The 20,002-nt window shown below is 41.0% G+C and overlaps 1 protein-coding gene across 2 annotated transcripts; it reads left to right on the top strand.

Moving 5' to 3' along the window:
* The first annotated feature begins 1,236 nt into the window (after positions 1-1,236).
* On the top strand, positions 1,237-19,130 carry epn1 (epsin 1). Of its 2 annotated transcripts, XM_026999124.2 has the most exons (13): positions 1,237-1,671; positions 3,661-3,791; positions 4,910-5,011; positions 6,273-6,431; positions 6,567-6,695; positions 11,734-11,854; positions 12,003-12,142; positions 14,681-14,752; positions 15,215-15,298; positions 15,951-16,209; positions 16,764-16,922; positions 17,463-17,711; positions 18,545-19,130. In XM_026999124.2, the coding sequence occupies exons 3-13, from the start codon at positions 4,943-4,945 to the stop codon at positions 19,036-19,038; spliced, it is 1,935 nt and encodes a 644-aa protein (XP_026854925.2). In that variant the 5' UTR covers positions 1,237-1,671; positions 3,661-3,791; positions 4,910-4,942; the 3' UTR covers positions 19,039-19,130. The 2 variants fall into 2 exon arrangements, with proteins under 2 accessions (XP_026854925.2, XP_026854926.2); XM_026999125.2 differs by lacking the exon at positions 14,681-14,752.
* Positions 19,131-20,002: the final 872 nt, after the last annotated feature.

A 20,002-nucleotide genomic window follows, 5' to 3' on the forward strand; every position in this document is an offset into this window, starting at 1 on the left:
TGTGGTAAGATAGCCCAAGTTCAAGATTTGGAAGCACATATATGCCAACCAAACCCTGTGAGACACAACAGGTTATGTGCATTCTTTTAGAAATATTATTTTCTATTGTGAAGGAAAAAAAAAAGGAAAAAATAAAAATTAGAGTTCTTTGAATGGGTACTGTATATAGCAGTACCAAAAATGTCGTCAATGTATCTCAGAAATGTTGGTATAGATCTAGTATATTTTTCAGAAAATGTTTCTCTACAGATCTAACAAAGCGATTTGCACAGGGTGGTCCCATACTAACTCCCATACTATGTCCTGTTATCTGTGAGTTATATGTGAGTCAAAGCTGAAACACAAGTTCCTTACAAGAGTACATGTGGGGAAATTCTCTTCAGGCCTTGTAAGAAAACTAAAGCTCTAAAAACATTTTCTTTAGAGATGACTGTGCTGATGTCCATTGAAAAAAATAGAGTTTTGGCAGGTAGTCTTTGTTCTTTCAAGAATTCAAGGATACGTAGAAAATGCCAAGAGTCTTTTAACATATATGTATACAGATTAAACAATAAATTGAAACAATGTCAATGATAAACTGGGATATCATTTCCATTGGGCATCTTTATAGGCATTAAAAAATCTTTAGTATCATTAACGGACTTAAATTCATTAGTAGTTATTACCTTTAAAGCATTTGGCATAAGCTCTTATCCAGAGCAATTTATATATTTATAAGTATGACGACCTACAAACTGAGTCCATGACTTTGGTGTTACTAGCAGGTATGCACTGCTGTGCTAAGTGAGCTACAGCTTTGGAGAAGCAGTACTATTGTTTCCATCTGCTTTCTCAAGTACAGCCAACTTCTTGTTTTTAGTATTAGTCATGAATTGAAAAATATCAGAATTCAGGTGGGGGGGGATTACATGTACAAGGTGTGTGTGTGTGTGTGTGTGTGTGTGTGTATACACGCATCATCCATTTATATATTACTCCTCCAGCATTCTGTGCAGCTATATTATGAAATGTGCTTTATGGTGATGAAATATTCTTTTTATTCTTTTATTCCTTTTGGAAGCATGCTTGAAAGTAAACGTTAATCTGTAACTATATATCAAGTGTCCCTGTTATGAAACCCAGTAAATGTATGGCTTGTTGTTATTTCAGTGAAGCGCACTGCCCCCCACCCCAAAAAAAATGAAGAATATGCAAGGGGGTGCGGTCCATCCGGTTTCAGAAAACGGAAGCGGAAGTGCCGCCATCTCCTTGTACCGAGCAACACAAGGGTCAGTACACACTTTATTGTAGAAAATAGTATCGATTTTCCGTTAACAAGTTTTACATGATACGGTGTATATATATATATATTATATATATATATAGTGGATACGGTATGACGGGAGAGACGTATTAAAGAGAGTCATTGTCAGTTGATACACTAATAAGTACATGTCTCTTGGAGCAACATGGATCGCTAAGTTTCGCTAGCTACCTAGCATAGCACCTAGCATAGCTTGTGTTGAGCTGTAGTTACTACAGCAGGGAAGCTTCAGAACAGATATTTACTACATGTCTCACCGAAATGGCTAGCTTTAAGTAGGCCTATGAAGGAGCGTTACCAGGACTCAGGTCGCCGCTTGTGCCGTGCCAACACGCCAAGCAGTTGCACTTTGGTTCGGATGTTCCGCGGTAAGTGGAATTGGCGGAGCCAGGGCTTTGTTTATCCACACAACACGGCATGCAAAGTTGATGTAACCGCCGACTAAGCGAACTGTTTCTACTGACTTCGAGGACTGCATGTTCTCTCTGTTCATAAATTCGTTTTTATTCCAGTATCGCTGTCGTTAAGTTGCTGCTGTTGTCGGATCGCCCGACCTGGGTGGGGGTTGGCGCTCCAGCTGAGGGTGTGCTGTCAGATACGTGTTGTCAGATTTGGCACAGAAGCCACAGTTTAACTTATATTGATAAGATAGCGGCGGGGGGTTCATATCTTATTTTTAAATCTCCGTGAAGCTTTAATTTCGGGTGATCAGGCACTGCCTGTTGTTAGCTAACTTAGGCTGCTTGTTAGCGTTAGGTGTACCGTGAGCTAAAGTGCTCTTGTTAGCCGCTTAGTCCTCCGTTTCGCCAATGGAAGTGATAACTGGATCTTTGCTCTGGTCTTGATGTCCACAGCGCGTACATTTTTTTCATAACGGGCGCTTGCTTGTTAGCTTATAGTTAAAATATATTTTAAAAGTTTTTTTTTATTATTATTATTATTATCGAGTATCAACTGTTGCTTCTCGATGACACTTGTTAGCTACTCATGACTTCCATCGTTATTTGGTCATTTTATTTGCCGACCGGTTCGCTATGTTTCGACAGAAGGGGATAAAAATGAAATGCGACGGTGGATAATTTTCTTTAATTCCACTCTGGTTTTCTCTTAGGACTTTGGACTATCTGTTTCTATTAGCCTGTTATGTAACGTTAATCATGTTTACATAGTGTGTCAAATACCACGCCGTATAATCTCATTTAGTTTTCATAAAAATTTCGAGAATAGTTTTATGCTATTTTGATATTTGTTTACGTTTGCTTTTTATATGAAGATGTTCAGTGTTTGCCCTAATACTTTTGGATTAAATAGGATTCTTGTGGAAGCGTAGGCGATCAACAAGCGGTGACTTTAACAACGACAAATGTGCAAAATGTTACATTTTATTTTACATTTTATGTTTTAGGAAATGAGAAGTTTGTAAAGTGTAGGGTTCTCTGAGCTACGTTGAGGCTATGGTTGTTAAAGTACACTTTAACCAGATGGTTATTTTACTTCCTTTAGATGTTATAAATATAATTATTATTATATAAATATTATAATTATGACTGAGTTGTTTGATGTAATATTGCCTGCAGGTTCATAGAAAGGTCAAGTTCAACAGGCATCAGCCAGTAAACTAAACAAACACTTTAATACTCAGTTAGATTTCTTTACATGGTTATTGTTCATACACAATGGAATTAAAAGTCTTCTGGTATTGTTATATGAACGACTGTTTGAAATTCAGCATTCCCTCTGTCACTGTTCTGGGAGTCCGGAGATGTTAAACCAACACACCCAGGTCTCTCACTGTTATTTATACATGCCTGCTGAAGATGTCAGAGGTCAGAGTGAGTGTTTGCCTTCCCAACAATTGTGTCGGCAAACAAAGTCGCTTTGCTTCATTTTATTATGGCAGAGCTGAAAAAGCCTGGTAGCAAAATCAGATCGCCTTGCTAATTCCAGCCAAACTCAGCTTCATGGATGATAACAGGAGTGAGTGAAAGCTCACGTGTGTTACAGGCAGTGCCACTTGCTTTATGTTAACTACTTCGGCTTCAGTGCTGAATCTTAACACAAAATCTTTCATTGCTCCACAGGCCTTATTTACGTGACAGAGTGACTATATGTTTTTCCCAGCTGCTGTAAGCGTGGACTCTCGTACAGTACGCTGTGACCTTGGCTGCCTGCAGGCACAGCTTCTTGGATCTGTGCATTTATCGCATTGCATTGAGACAAGCTTAACACCCCCCCCCCCCGGCATTATTTGGGAAGAGCATAGTATGTTTTCACACTCGTTGTCTCCTGTTTCTGTCATGCTCATCTAACACCCCTTTCCTTTGCTATGCCTCTCCTCGGCCGTTAATTCTCCCCAGATCTTCTGGGCCCCAATGTGGCTGTGCGGAGGTTCAGAGCAGCGGACAGGCTAAAGACTGAGTGCTCCGTGACCCTGACCTGAGCTCACACGCCGACGGATAGGGGGGGAGACCGAGACTGACGTGCCCTGGTAACCATGCACCACTGTAATTGCAGGAAATTGTTACAGGAGAGTGGAATTATGCCAATCAATTGTTTTGCATTTAAAGAAATTCCCATGCTCAGTTTTTAAAAATGCAAAAATGTATTTAATGATCTGTTATTTATTGCTTTAGTTTATTGCAGTCTGATGGTGGGGGATTGTGTGGGATGAATTTTCTTGTTCACCTTTCACTGCAGTTAGATTAAAACCTTTATGAAATTGGACTTCCACTCTTGGATGCCACTGGTGTTACTGGGATTCTTCTTCAAAGGAAGGGTTTTCCTTTTGGGGTGCATTTTAGCTGCACTGTTTTGCAAACATATTAATTCCATATATGCCTATTTTTTTAACTTCCTAGCCAAGAAGAGACAAATGCGTGTTTATATTGTTCAGAAAGCCAGCATTTAACACATTTGGTCAGCTACCTCACAAAACATTTTTAATAATAAACAGAAATAAGCAATAAATGGAAATTGCACTGCATGCTCTCAGAGTGACCTTGGATCTTTCCACTGATTGCTCTGATAATGTTCTGGAAGATGAAAGATGATCAGAAAGCCTGACAAATGTACCATATTCACAAATAAATTTCCATGGTAATTAACCTTCTGAAGAAGTTTCAGAGTCATGGTTATTCACAAATAGAATGTTGTAACATTATAGTTATGTGTCACTCATAACTCACAAAAACAAGCAGAGAAATTCTAAGCTTTCAATCAATAGTATATTTGTGTCTTTGAGTCAAATGGGAGATTTCTTTTTTTAATGATTTGAATTTAATAAAATTGTCACGTGCAATGTCTTATTTTGCTGGAAAAATAACCCTGACTCCATCGACGTTGTTTTCTGTTAGTTTCTACAGCCTATGAGTGATAAATAATGAATGTTGTTATAACATGCTGTGAAACTTTGTGAGTTCAGAGGGTTAAGGAGCCCTGTCTTTGCATACCTAATGTCTTTTAGACTTTGTGTTAATTTATCTGTTTCAGGCACTGCTTTTTTATTATTTATATTTCATATGCCTCTCTTGGTCTGTGTACGTTGGCACGCAGTGGTTTTTGTCCCACCTATCGGTGACTTATTGGCCTTGTTTTATAATTTACCAGATTTTACAGGAACCTGATAACCACCCTGTTGCCATGTCGACCTCATCGCTAAGGCGACAAGTGAAGAACATCGTTCACAATTACTCTGAAGCAGAGATAAAAGTGAGTGCTCGGTCTTTTCTCTCTCCTGCCCCTCCTTTTGATTTCTTTTCCACTGTTTTCTTCCCTGTTCTTTCTATAGAAAGATCAGCCAGTCACTTATTGTGTAAATGGGTTATGTGTGTTAGTAAATGTGCAATTTCTGTGGTGAATTATGTCACACTCCTAGACTGTAAGATCACCATTTTATAGGCTTTTCTTATTGTATTTTGTTTGTCCACCAGTGTCACAAAACTTGTACTCAGTGGTGGTGTGTGCAGGCCTCCTTTGGTAATTGGCTGCGAGTGGCATAAAAAGCCAGTGAAAATTGGATATGGGCCACTCGGTTAGCTAGTCAGTGTTTCAACATGGCTATCACATTAGGCCATAGCTTCTTATCAGTCCCATTGCTTTGCGGTTGGCAAGTTTTTTTTTTTGTTGCCCTGTGACATCTGATTGAGCTTCTGAGGCACTTGATTTTTATCTGATCAGCTGGATCCGTACGGCCAGAACAGGAAAACCTTCAACCTGTACAACCCTTGGCCCTTTAACCCAAAAACTGTGGTGTTAAGTGGAAGTTGAGCTCTGCATTCTCTCCATTGCCAGTAAACACACTACGCTGTTCATTGGGCTTCATCATCGCAGTCGGGCAAGAAGCAGGGTGAAGAAGCAGTGGCTTCATGTGTCAGCGGAAGCACACACTGGCCCTCATCCTCCATCAGTTCTTAACTATTGCACAAATGTTCACCTTTCAAAATGTTCAGTTGTTAATTTTTTAAATCTGTAATATCCACGAATGATGTATGTAAAAATGACATGTATAATGCATCCAAAACCAAAAAAAAATCAATTGATATTGGGCAACATTGAAATTAAAGATATCGGTATCAGATCGGCACAAAAAATGGTATTGTTCCATGTCTCGTTTATATTTATGGTATGTAAGATTTAAGATTTAAAAATCTTTCGTTTGGCTCTCAGCATATTACTGATTTGACTTATTTGGGCCGTTTGAAAAAGTTTTAAAACTCCTGCAAAAGGGGCGTTTGTGGTTGAATATGGTATTGGTATCACTTCTACTTTTCTGATCTATATTTATTCTAATTTGGATGAATTGTTTCTTATGAGTAGCGCACTGTGCACCACTGCAAAGCAGTGCACTGAAACACTGCAATGAACTTTTATTTTCCACTTTTGTGTAACAGTATTTTTATTGTACATTTCTATAACTTAACCCATATCCATAAGTGAACTTTATTAAATGTGCTTTATTACCCTCCCCCAGGTCAGAGAAGCAACTTCCAATGACCCTTGGGGTCCTTCTAGTTCTCTCATGTCAGAGATTGCAGACCTGACATACAATGTAGTGGCGTTCTCAGAGATTATGAGCATGGTGTGGAAGAGACTTAACGACCATGGCAAGAACTGGAGGCATGTGTATAAGGTCAGGACTGCACTGGTACCCAAATAAACTGCAACCCTCATGTTTTGTGCGAACACAGGGGTCAGTGAACATGTTGCTCTTTGATTTAATGGCTTTGACATATTATTCACTGCCCTTTACCCTGGTGTTTTTCAGGCTATGACTCTTATGGAGTATCTGATAAAGACGGGTTCAGAAAGAGTGGCACAGCAGTGCAGGGAAAACATCTATGCTGTCCAGACACTTAAAGACTTTCAGTACATAGACAGGGATGGCAAGGACCAGGTAACATAAATGCATTTGTGCGTGCACACGCACACACGCGCGCACACACACAGATGTGAGTTAACTGCAGCTTGCTGTACTCTATCTTCATACATAGTTGAACAATAAGCGACTGTGAACTCCGGCTTCTTCCAATGTACTGCCATTCACGTTATGTTCTGGAAAATATCAAGGTCTCAGAGACCAAAGAGGAAAAGTACAAGTATATAAAAGCTAACCGCCCACTCAGGCTGACGCACTCGCTTGCCTGCGCGCGCACACTCACATTCATATGGATGCGCTGCAGCCCTCTCTTCAAACTCTCAGCATATGTACAGTTAGGAAGGTAGCCATTGCGCATTCTTCACTTTGAACAAATACAAACACAGCTCAGCTTTGAAGCACTTCCAACTGTGATTTAAATGACCAGTAGTTCGGAATAAATAAACTAATGTTTAAAACATAGTACAACCAGGTTACACAAGAACAGCATTTTTGCATAACAGTCCATTAACAAATTTACACCAAGAGTAGAGTACCATCAAGGATTATTTTTACAATTATTATTGTACAGTACCCCCGAGGCACTTATTACTCTTGTCCTTTTAACGAAATTCACCATTCGGTTTCAGATTCGCACCACTCCAACCCACCACTGTCGCGGGCAGCCGTAATCCTGTACGCACCGTGCGTACAATTTTTATTGGTTTTGTTCATTTTTTAAAAACATTCTGTCTTGAAAATAAAATTGTGATAACAGCAGATCATATCGTTGAAATTTTTTTAATTAATAAGGTGCTTAAGAATGAGATGCGCTTTTTTTTGGGGGTGGGGGGTCTGTGTCTGCTGTTCCCGGCCACAACGTTATGAAGCAAATATATTTGAAGGCTGATGATTTGTGTTAACTGACTGTGGGTCATTGCGTGATCAACATTTCTGGCATTTAATCGCGATTATTGGCAATGTGGAATTTAGCCAGATTTGTCTTATCTTGCGTGTTGGCAAGCCAATTAACAGCACAGAAGTGTGCAACCGAAAACCAGACTTTTTTTTCAGACTTTTGAAAATAGAAACATTGAGAGCAGCATGAGCACTGAGCACTGCTAATGCTAGGACTAGCAGCTAGCTACATTTCCTGATCCTCCTGCAGCGAGAGAACTGGCAGGAGTTATTTAATTCTGTCCACATCTTGCTTTTTGCTTGTTTATTGTCGCAGATTGCTTTGGTCTTGCAGTTGCATATTGTTATTACCATCTTTATGCCGAACTGTTATGCTGCTGCTAAAGAACATTGTTTGCTTGCTGTCTTTTATTGCCTATTACTCTGGATTGCATTTAATATAGTGTATTGTAGTCTATTATTTAGCTGCTTTTTATTGCTTTTCAGGCCTGCTGGCTTATGTTTGAAATGCATGTGGTAGGATAATCAGTTTAGAATGGTGGCATATCGGTAACATGCACAAACACCTGACTCAAGTGCTGAGTAGTTGTATGTAAGTGCATTGGAAACTAGACATTAAAGGGAGCATTCCAGCAGGGGTGAGGGTTCTTGTGCTAACTATTAAAAATTATGCTGTTGGTGCCACTGTATCCCAACTCCACCTCTATTGTCCTGTCTAGTTATTGCACCAAACCGATTTTCTTTCAAACGCACAAGGACTAGAACATAAACATAATAAATGTTAAATGCATTAGAAAGGAGAAATGATGTTCCAATATTAATGATATTACTCAGGTCAGAGGGAGCTTAAAGAAAAGTAACTGAATCATTTAAAAGTAATGGTACGCTTTCTGCTGGAGTGTGACTAGATGGGGGAAGGTTCCCTTCTGGTCCTTCAGATGAGGCTCAAAACATATCAGTTTGCCTTGGGTAATACATTGACCCTAAATACTGGACAGAAATATCTGCTGTTAATTAAAATTGATTCTGTCTGACATAACTGACATGTCTGCTTTTGAAACCATTGTATAAAATTAGGTCATAGTAATCTGTTGATAACTTCCTACCATTAATAATGTGCTGGTTAGTGAGTTAATGTGCCTATGCATACAATTTGGCTATATCCCTTCATGAAGCATGAAAAGTTCATAAAAAGTGATATTTAGTATCCAGCTAGTTTTCTGTGGTGCCCCTGTGGAAAGCGTCCGTCTTTTCACTTGTGATATTAACGTGTGCATTAAGTCTTCTGCTCTGCACTTCAAGTTGGATTCAGTCTAAGGCTATCTGACAATGAAAATCGCTAATAAAATTGATTGTGCTTGACAGTTAATTATAGTGCAATTAAAAGTAATAATAAACTTTTTGTATAGCACTTTTGTATATACCGTTTCCAAAGTGCTTTACAGAAAATAGAGAATACATAGAGCAATAATAAAGCTTATTGCATTCTGAGATCTGTCAGCTCAGGAAGGTATTTGGCAAAGTTAAAAATAAAATTTAATTATTCAAAGAATACAGTGAAAAATTAAGACATTCAAGGAATAATAATAATGAACAGTTAATTTAAAGAACCTTAAAGAATGAATAATTTAAAGACAATTTAAAACCGCATTTCTGTCCATCAAAGAGATAAAAGTGCAGCTGCATAAAATACCAACGTGCATAGTTAAAAGTGAAAACATTATTTTAAAAATAGATAAGGGTAAAACAACATTTTTAAAATGAGCATGGTAGTAGTATGGTGGAGGCACAGCATCTTAATTCAGGTTCCTTACAGATCGAAAAGTCTTAACCTTCTTTTTGAAAGTTTTTAAGTCATCGAGAGCCTTCAGGTCACCTGGGAGATAATTCCAGAGTTTGGCCATGGCAGCAAAAGGCAGTCTCTGAATTCGTTAGTCAGGTCGAGACCCCCTTGATCAAAATTTTATCAGCTGATCCAAAGGCCCTTGAAGGTGCATGCCTCGTGATCATACTGCTGAGATATAGAGGAGCAAGGCCATGTGAACATTTGAAAGTGTGCAGTAGTAGGTTAGTCAATTCTGGATGACACTGGTAGTCATTGCAGTTGTTTAAGGATCTGTAATACGTACTCTCATCTTTGCATGTGCCAGTACTCTGGCCGCTCGATTTTGAACTCTGTAGGATTGGCACTCCAGATATGTTATCACATCAGTGCACTCATGACCATCTCTGTCCGTGTTCTCGTCGTTGAGTCGCAGGAAATTATGACTAGGGACAACTGTGACCAGCAGAAGCATATAAAGATTAAAGAGTGCTGGTCCCAAAACTGAGCCCTGGGGGACGCCACAGGATAACACATGGCGTATACAGGTACTTTCATCAAGTGTGACATAGTACTCATGACTAGATATGACTGGAGCGAGTTCAGAGAAATACCAGTTAGGCCAACCCAGTCTCTTTAGAATTTTACAATGGTCTGCAGTTGAGAAATGATTGGGAGTTATCGAGATGTATGCATGAGTTGTTCCTAAAATGTTATCTGATGTTCATCTATGTCATGATAACACGGCATTCTCATTTCACAAATCTCATTTTAAATGGCTATATCCTTATTAAACAAATGGTTTAAATGATCAATGGTTATTGATGGCAGGAGTACATGTGCCATTCAATACAATGAATTCAATATATAATTATTCTGCTAACTGTCAAAGTGCATGGCCTTGTACCCTCTTATATTGCTAACTTACTCCGCCTGTACATTCCATCTCGCTCGCAGAGGTCCTCCAGTTCAGGTCTACTCACTGACCCACGATGCCCACGATAGGTGGCCGCTCATTTAGTGTTTGGGCGCCTTTCCTCTGAAACTCCCTCCCCACAGCTGTCAGCTTCTGTTCCTTTCTGTCTACCTTTAAAACTCGGCTCAAAACCTACATCCTTTTTCAGTATTTATATTCATCATGTTTGTAACGACCTGTAAATCTTTTTTTTTTTTTTTAAGGCACTATATAATTCTAACCTATTATTTATTTCTAAGCACCACCTTTATTGTTGGTTACTTCAACCAATTGCTTGATGTCACAGCTGGTCAGTCCTGTGCAGCATTTAGGAGGTATTCTGGTCCACTTCTCTATACAAAACTTGTATAGTTGAGGTCACAGAATGGCATTTCTGTGGGATAAAAAAAATGTGTTTTTGTTTGGGTCACGCTGTGGTTGAGCTCCTGTGTTTTGTACCATTGTCATATTGCATGACTACTTTTAAGTTTTTTAGACAGATGCCCTGTTATTTCCTACAGAATGTCCTGATGTAACCTGACATTCATTCATCATTGATTGAAACCTGTACAAACCTGAAGGAACTGAACAGATCCATAGTTATTGCTGAATTTCTCCATTTGACCCCTTATAGTCTTATGAGTTTTTGTTCGCTCAAGTCTCTGCTAAAGTGGCAACTGGAACAAATTTCCAACAAAGGCAGCCTTATGGCTTCCTTTGTTTATGCGGCAAGCTTTACTTTGGCGGTTTATTAGGACCAAAGTTATAACATACCGAACGTTTTATTGTCTTCAGAGTGATTGCTGTGAGTTGAAGGATTCGCTCTGTGGAACTTGGATGAGAAATGTGTGGTTAGGATATAGTAAGTAATCACAGTTACTTGACCTGACCATTCTGTCATTAAATTTCAAACAGCCAATAGAACGTGATTTAGGTCGGTTTCTATCAATTAGCAAGTGAACTCTTTACCTCAACAAAGCATCCCAGTGTTAGATAAGCAGGGAAAATGTGGCGTTGGGCTTGCCAATTGCATAGTAACCTTTTGGATGTCTTGATGAAAATTTGTATTCCTTTTGCTACCATGGCTGTTTGTCCAGTGTGTTTGTTGGAACACTTTGGTGAATTACAAGGCAGTGTGCAAATGTGTAAAAATGGGTAGTTTTGTGTAATGGAGTGGTAGCAAGTGTTTTGGTGGGGGAGCTGCATTATTAGCACCAAAGCTGAAAAAATGGCACATTTTAATTTTAAACATCCTTGGTTTCAAAGCATTTGAGGGTTAAGAATGGATATTAGTTGATTTGCATATTGTCTATGTGATTGAGCAGTAAAATAAATATACCAGAACTGTACCATTCATCGAATGTGTCTGCCTATGTGTCCAGGGTGTGAATGTGCGAGAAAAGGCCAAACAGCTGGTGACTCTTCTGAAAGACGAGGAGAGACTACGAGACCAGCGGATCCATGCACTCAAGACCAAAGAGAAGATGGCACAAACGTCCAGTGGTGAGTCGCCCTGGTGCAGCTTATTCTGCCCTGACCCTAATTCATGTGCCGAAAGCAAGCTGGCTTTTGTCAGAGAGCCGGGAGGCACCCTGTGCTTTGTCAGTTTGCTTCTCTGATTGTAATGCTTGTGATAACGTTTAACCCTCAGCGTCTTCGGCTCCCTCGGCTCCTGCTTTAGGAGGACTGCACTCGGGTACGGACTCTGACCAGGCGTGGCCTCAGAGTTCGGGGGAGGAGGACCTGCAGCTGCAGCTAGCACTGGCCATGAGCAAAGAGGAGGCAGAGCAGGTAAAGTCACTGAACCAATCAGCCATGAGGTCCTCTGGCTACAGGTAAAACTAGCAGACAGAGAAGTGGAGGAATATGTAAGACTAAATATAGTGTATAACACACACACATAAATAAAATAAAGAAATATTTTCTAATTGCAGCACAAGCTTAAGTACCGTGCAACGTGAGTTTAATATTTACATTTAAATTATTAATAAAATGATAAATGATATTAAATTATTAATAAAAATGTAAATTTGTTAATAAAATGGCACAAAATTGTGTATATGAATATATCTATATAACTTTTAATTTCAATGACACTTCATACAACATTAAATAAGCCTTGAAATTTAAATGGGACACTTTTACCAAAATTGGGAGATGGATCATACGAAAGTACTGTTTTTTAATTCTTCAAGTGACTTGATTCTTTTGTTCATCCCTAAAATTGTCTGGTGGGCGGCGCTGTGCAGGTCAGTACTATTAGCTCAGTTTGGCTAAAATGTAAGTGTAGTACTTAGTTAGCTACTTGTGTGTGTATGTGTACACGTGTGTATGTACATGTGTGTACGTGTACTGTAGCATGTTTGTGTCTGCACGCATGTGCTCGCTCTCTCTTCCTCAGCAAATTACTAACCAAATTGGTATGAACAAGCATAAAGCCTTCTTTACAGGCCAGCGAAATAAAGGCATTTCCTTTGTCTGAAACAACCCTGTGTCGGATTGCACTGTGCAAAGATTGTTTCTTTTCCTGTGGAAGCCACCCGGAGCAGCGGTGATTACACAGCTGTTTATTAGACACAGTGAGCCTGATCCTAGTGTGTCTGAGATGGGAACTATGGCAACGTTTCTGGGTTTCAACCATGCCTAGTTGTAGTGGAAAGTGCTACCTGTTGGGCTATAATAAGCACAGCAATAAGTGTTGTACATATTATAAAACAGTTTTCCTCAGATTATATTAGATATGTAGTGTAAGATATAGCATAGTACAGGTATAGTCTGTACACATTCATTCAATCAACCTTGGTCACCTCTGACTTTGTGTACTTAATGAAAACACCTGAATTTTAAAGTGTAACAGCTATTATTTCATATATATCATACTGTCAAGTGCATTGACATTAAAGGCCACATGGTAAAACTATAAACAGTAAATTTATAAAGATGAATGCGAGGTCGTCCAGACGACTGCTACTCAAACTGGCCAAATGCAGTTGGCCAGGGAAAGGCCAAAGAGAAGAACGTGTGAGGATAGCAGCCATGTCAGACTAAGATGGTGAAAGAGGAGTTTCTGCCGTGCACATGCTACACTAGGAGCTCTGGCACCAGCCCTGCGGATACCCACCCTGTGCTTGTCTGGAGGTTCCTGTCATGCACTGCTTGAATGTCCTAGACTTCAGTCAGCAGACACTGGGCTCTCCGCCAGGTTTCTTGGGGAAAAGTGACAATTTAAGTTTCACCTTGATTTTCGTCTTGGCATGTAGTGTCATTGAAAATAAAAATTCTTTTTTTTGAAGAAATAAACAACTAGACAAGCAAATGCAATGTATACATTTTGTGCCATATTAAATTTCTTGTGGACATTTTGTCACTAATTATATATATATATATATATATATATATATATATATATATATATATATATATATATATATATAATCTCACACACATATTGTGTATTTAATTAATTTCGAAGGATTCCACAGTTCGAAGGATTCCACAACAGTTATTTTTATTTTAGTTGTGAATTTTTATTTTAGTTGTGAATTATTTACATTTTTACTTTATACTAATAGGAAAAGTAGTTTTTTTTACCTTTAAGGATGAGTAGAACTGTCAGAATGATGTTATCAGAAAAAAGCAAATAATAAATCCTCAGAAATGCCATCTGAATGTGCCTTCAAGCTAGCCCTGTAATAAAGTTGAAATGTGTCCTGTTTTTGACCAGTAATTTCATCTTGTATTCAGAAGGCCTTAGCAATATCCCTGCATGACGCAGTCAAATGATGAAGACCAAATTTAAAATGAGTTTGGTTATTTGAAAGAAGCAGCAATAGTGCTTGTGATTAATGTTGTTCAGCGGTCCTCAGCAACATCCACCTGTTGCCCCATCTCCCCCCACAGTGGATCATACACTGACAGCTGATATAAAGCCATTTTATTTCATTTTGAGCAAAATGTCACCAACAACACACAGCATCATAAGCTGGCTGGTTATATTTCATACCCAGTGATTCATGTTTACACTCGATGAAGCCAGTAGATGGTAAAAAGAACTTCAGCAAATGAACTTCAGATGGCATTTTTAAGGAACCTTAGGTACTCTCCCTGATAGTAACCCAACACTGCCTGCTGGCGTCTGCCTCGAGAAGCTCCCTGCCTCTCCTTCCTAACTGCCCCCCCCCACTCGCTTCCTCACTCCACTTTCGCCGTCACTCGTCTGGGGCTAGTTTAGGTGTAGTAGGTGCTGAACTAAGGCCCTTCAGGGTTGTTTTTGCACAGGGCCCAGCTCACTCATTCACTCCTGTCCTTGATCCTACCCCCCTCCCCCAGACTAGTGCTGACCCGCTGGAGGATGCCGAGCTCCACTACGCACTCACTCTCAGCAAGGAGGCTCACCAAGAGGTCAGGGGTCAAGGTTCACAAAGGTCACGGGGCGAAGCCGCTCCCGTGCCTCTCACGTCTCTGCTCTACTCTCAATCAGAGATCAAATTTGAATGGAGCCTCAGTGTATGTCAGTCTAATTTTGGTGATCAGTCAGTTTTCCTTGTGTGAGTGTGGTTAAGGAAGCTCTACAGCAGTGAAGTCTCTCACTAGGACTGTAGGCCAAGATTTGTTACTTTTCATGATGGTTTCAATTATTTGGAATTTGTTCATGCATGATCAAATTAACCCCTTTTTCCCTGTAAAAAAAAAATCATGAAAATGTGGTAAATTTCGTTAGAGCATGCCTTGCGAATTCAGGCCGCTTATAATTGTTCCCTGATCTAACCTGGAGGCGTGCCTCAAATACTGGTTAGGCGCATTCCCCATCAGCCCCTGGACACTGCTGAGTGTACTGATGTCATGCTGGCATGTGATTGGCAGGAGGAGCGTCTTCGCAGGGGAGATGACCTGAGACTGCAGATGGCCATTGAGGAGAGCAAGCGGGAGAAAGCCAAACCAGAGGAGGTGGGTGTGGATACGGGGGTGTCAATCCCAAAGATCTGAAGGAGTGGCCTGCGGTTGTGTCGTATGTAAAGCTGGTTAGCTGTGTGCCTACCGTTCTCTCCTCGAGCGTTGCGTGTTCTGTCTTTATCTCTCACCCTGTATATACTCTGGCACTAAAGGTTGGTTGTGTTTAAAACAATGAAATGTGCATACTCGAATGTTGGTGCAGGCCCTTTATTCACCGCACAAATTCAGTACATGAGTAGACTTGTAATAGCTTTGTAATGTAATATTAATATGAACATTTTACGTAAGAATCTTGACATATGTGGAATGACTTTTTCCAGTACGTGACTGTACAAATGATGAAAGGTTGGCAGTAGCATGCCCTAACCTCTGCCAAGGGAAGGAATCTCCTTTCATTTTGAAGATTTTGCTTTCATATTGCATTCCTAATATGCACTTGCTCACAAACTAAATAATTTAACTTGCAACAACCATTAATTATTTCCTGATAAAATAAAATTAAAACACCTGTACACATCACCTAAATCTGTACCGAGCAATGAGATTGAAATGTAAAAACACAACAGATTGTTTCTATTATCAGATATTCTGTAGAAAGGAAGGAGATCTCTGTTAACCTGTGTGTGCGTGTGTGCCTCTGTGCCAGTCCTCTCTGATGGAGCTGAGTGCCGTGGACCCATGGGGTGCTCCAGCAGCTCCTAGTTCCTCTGGCTCCTCTCCGCCTCCATCAGTCACCCCAGCCCCTGCTGCTGGTCCCTGGGGGCCCACCGACCCCTGGGGGGCTGCTTCGCCTGCCTCCCCTCCCAGCGCTGACCCCTGGGGTGGCGGGCCACCAACGATGGCACCCCCAGCAGACCCGTGGGGTGACTCCTCCAGAACAAACTCTGACCCCTGGACCTCGACAGGTGAGTGACGACTAAACTCTGCAAGACCTGTGTGTAGATGCGGTGGGGAACAGTATGCATGCATTTGGACTGCAATGTCAGAAACAACCCTGATGTGTGTTTGAGGCTGTCTCGCTTTTTCGTGTTTTCAAATAGGATTGACAGCATCTGTGCCAAAACGCGTCCGACTCGGGAGCTTTTAAAAGTGCAAGATCAGTGATGGCCAAGTTAAACAACCAGTCAACCTCTGGTGTGCAATTTATATGCACTTTACATAACAAGGCAAATGAAGTTGGTAGCAGGGCAGGCCACAGTGTGTCCCAGTTGGCAAAACGTCCAAAATATGGTGCAGTTTCAGTACAAGTTCATATCGTATGGTTACAAAAGCTTTTAAGCCTCATTGTCACTTTGGTGTGAGTTATCATGACACTTTAAGAGCCCTCTGCAGTCAGCATGAAAGTGAAGCATCATCCGGCATCCAAGCTTGTGTATTTACCCTGAAAGTGCACTTCCTGTCTACTTGTTATTGTGGTGTGTTGTCCTCTGACCTTTGAACATTTGTGTGTCCTTGCCAGCTGTAACCCCCCCTAGTGCAGACCCCTGGGCCCCCTCAGTAGCCCCCTCCTCACTACCAGGGCCGTCTGATCCGTGGACTGGAGATGGGGTGGCCCCTGCCACTGATTCCCTGACCTCTGACCCCTGGAGTGGCTCCACTAAACACACTAATGGCACAGGTACACATTCACAGGCACACAAGAGTTTACATATGATTACAAGTATATGAGTGTAAGCACAACTCACACTTGTGGCAAAGACATTTCCTAGTTTCGAGCTGAGCCCTTGGTGGTCCTGTAGCTGTCTGTGGCCGTCATTCATACGAGAGTTACAGGTTGGGTGCTCAATGGATGGGAAGGAGGACAGCACGCCTCTTTCACACTGAATCATGTGATGTCAGTTTTGTTGGTCATTTCATGTGAATAACGAATGTTTCATAATGAAACATTGTTCTCATGTAATTCTGAGAGAGATTGACTCCCCACCTCAATCCTGCGGTCTCTTAGTGGTTGTACTCAGTAAAAGCAGGTTTTTGAAAATCATTCACAATAAAAAGCCCCGTAAATGATATATGACCAGCTCAAACTTTTCTTTTTTTCAGTATCTTGTGTTAGGTGGTTAACAGCCCTCTGAATATTGACGACTGCCCCTCTACACACACACACACACACACACACACACACAAACATTCTAACTCTACCTCCTCCTCTTTCTTTAAGGAGATCCAGAGAGGCACAGCTCTGCAGTAACAGGCAGTGACGGAGGATGTGAAGGCAGCACAGGGTCTCCTGTGCCCTTTGACCTCTCATCGCTTGGGTCCTCCCTGCCTGTTCGGAAAACGCCGGAGTCGTTTCTGGGGCCCAATGCAGCACTGGTGGATCTCGACTCATTAGTGTCATCAAAACCCAAACCCAAACAGACCCCTCCCACCATGGCTGCCTCTCACAACCCTTTCCTTCAAACACAGGGTACGCACTCGAAATGGGGACGCATATCGGCTGAGCATCAGACATCACAAAAACTGTATCAAGTATATTTTTCCAGTAGAGAGTGACATAAAGTACAGATTCCCCACCTGGGACATCTTTACATCAAATCATATGCGATACCTGGTAACACACAGTGAAGCACTGGGCAGTACTACAGTGTGTTGCTGATGATTTAGCCTCGGAACTGTGGCCTGACAGGTTCACACTGTGGAGGCTTGGCTGTATTCCATGTTACAGGTTATAATGCACTCCTTTTTAGGCTCCTTTTTAAAAAAAACAAAAAAAACAAACTTTGAAACTTCTTAAATGCCAGCATATAGCATGCAATCAAGGGTTGTGAATCTCGCCATAGAGAGAGCAAGTCCAATGGTATTTGTGTAGTTTACATGTTTTTGTCCTCAACAGTCTTACTCTTCATGTTCTCGAATTTGAAGAGTCAATGTATGTGATTCTATATTTAAACATTCCCCTGCTTTCAGTTCTGGCTGTGGTATCGTCTGTCTTCTCTTCAGCATTTGGCTGAAAGAAAGAAAAGCAACTCCAGACTTCCTGTGGTTTGCCACATGCATTTTGCCATGTGCCAAATAGATGCCTAGAGCATAACTATCACACATTTTGCTTCACTTAATTTACATAAACGTCATGGTTCTTGCAGTGTGGTGAGAAAGCAAAACACAGACATACGTGGGAATTTTATAATTTTGGAATCCTCTAGTTCCTCAAAATGTTTGTGAACCATGCTAGAAAATGGCCTTATAAATCATGTATGCATATTTACTCTCCCCTTCGCCATTCTTTCTGTTTCCTGCTAGGCTCTTCCCCTGCACCAGGTATGGCAGTTACTCCAGGCAGCACTATTTCCAGCAGGGGAGTGTCTCCAACGCCACCTCCGTCTTCTAACCCCTTTGGCGTGACCCCAATGGCCTCCATTTCTCCCCAGCCCTCCTCGCTTGGTCTAAGCCAGTTACGTACCAGTCCTGTTCCACCCAATCCTATGCTGGGCCACATGCCTCCTCCAGCACTAGGGATGGTTCAGCCAGCGATGGGCATGCCAGGAATGGGAGTCCCTATGGCAGCCCCTGCCATGGGCATAGGAATGGTACAGTCCAGCCCAATGGGAATGCCTTTCAGTGGAATTTCCCCCATGGGCCCTGCCGGAAACTCCCTTATGATGGGCCCAGGGAGCACCAGTCAGCCTGCATTGGTGATGGGCGGGCCAACAGGAGTAGGCGGGGGAATGGGCACTGGAGGATCTGTGGGAGGGGGTGGATCTTCGGGTGCAAGCACCAATCCTTTTCTTCTTTGAGAGATTTCAACACCACTTTGACCTTTACACTTGACAAATCTGCCCCAAACACATTTTGTGTTTAAAAAGTGTGTGTACATCACTGCATTTAAAGAAGAAAGAAAACATTTTTGATTGTTTTTCTCAACAGAGCATTTCAAATATCTTTTTAATTTTGCTTTAAATGGAACCTGGGAATGGGAAAGGTCAAGGCCTATTAATTTCATTTAAATTATTATTTTTTTCCTTTTTTGGAGACTAATGTGAGTTTGTTCTTTCATTGAATACTCACAAATTATTATTATTATTATATTTTTATTATTGCACAGAAATTGAAGGATAGGCAAAGGGTGAGAAGAAGGAGAGGTGGGGGCATAATTAGCCACTAATAAACTGATATAAGTGAATCATCTGTACCTCCCTCCCTTGGTTGAAGATGAAGTGACACTTGGAGCGTGCATGAAGGAGCACTTAACCTCCCGCTGACTGCAGACACCTCACCTTTGCATTTCAGCCACAACTCTGGTAAAACTTTTCAGCAGCTGTGTTCCGTCTAATTTAATTAAATGTGTAATTTTTTGTAATTTATTCTTTTTTTTCTGACTCCTGGAAACAAATAAACCAAAATCGCACCATAATACAGCCACTAAATGACCTGCTGTGGTGTCCTGTACCATGTGATGTCTCGGTGCAGAATGATAAACTGGTTCTTCTACACTTCTGACTTGCTACAGGAAGGTTGGATCTGTGCGAGCGTGTGTGTGTGTGTGTGTGTGTGAGAGAGAGAGAAAAGGGGTGTGTGTGTGTGTCTTTCCATGTACCCCAACGCTGTGCTTGCTACATAAAGCCTCATCTATGGGGGTGGGGTGGGGTTTGTATTTACATTAGTGATACATTTCAGTGCTTAATGAATGATAATGATGGAATCTGAATTTAGTGTTGATGTCCTTTTTTTTGTTTCCTTTATAAGTTTTTGAAGCATTAG

The sequence above is a fragment of the Electrophorus electricus genome, chromosome 10 (assembly GCF_013358815.1).
Source record: "Electrophorus electricus isolate fEleEle1 chromosome 10, fEleEle1.pri, whole genome shotgun sequence".
NCBI classification, from domain to species: domain Eukaryota; kingdom Metazoa; phylum Chordata; class Actinopteri; order Gymnotiformes; family Gymnotidae; genus Electrophorus; species Electrophorus electricus.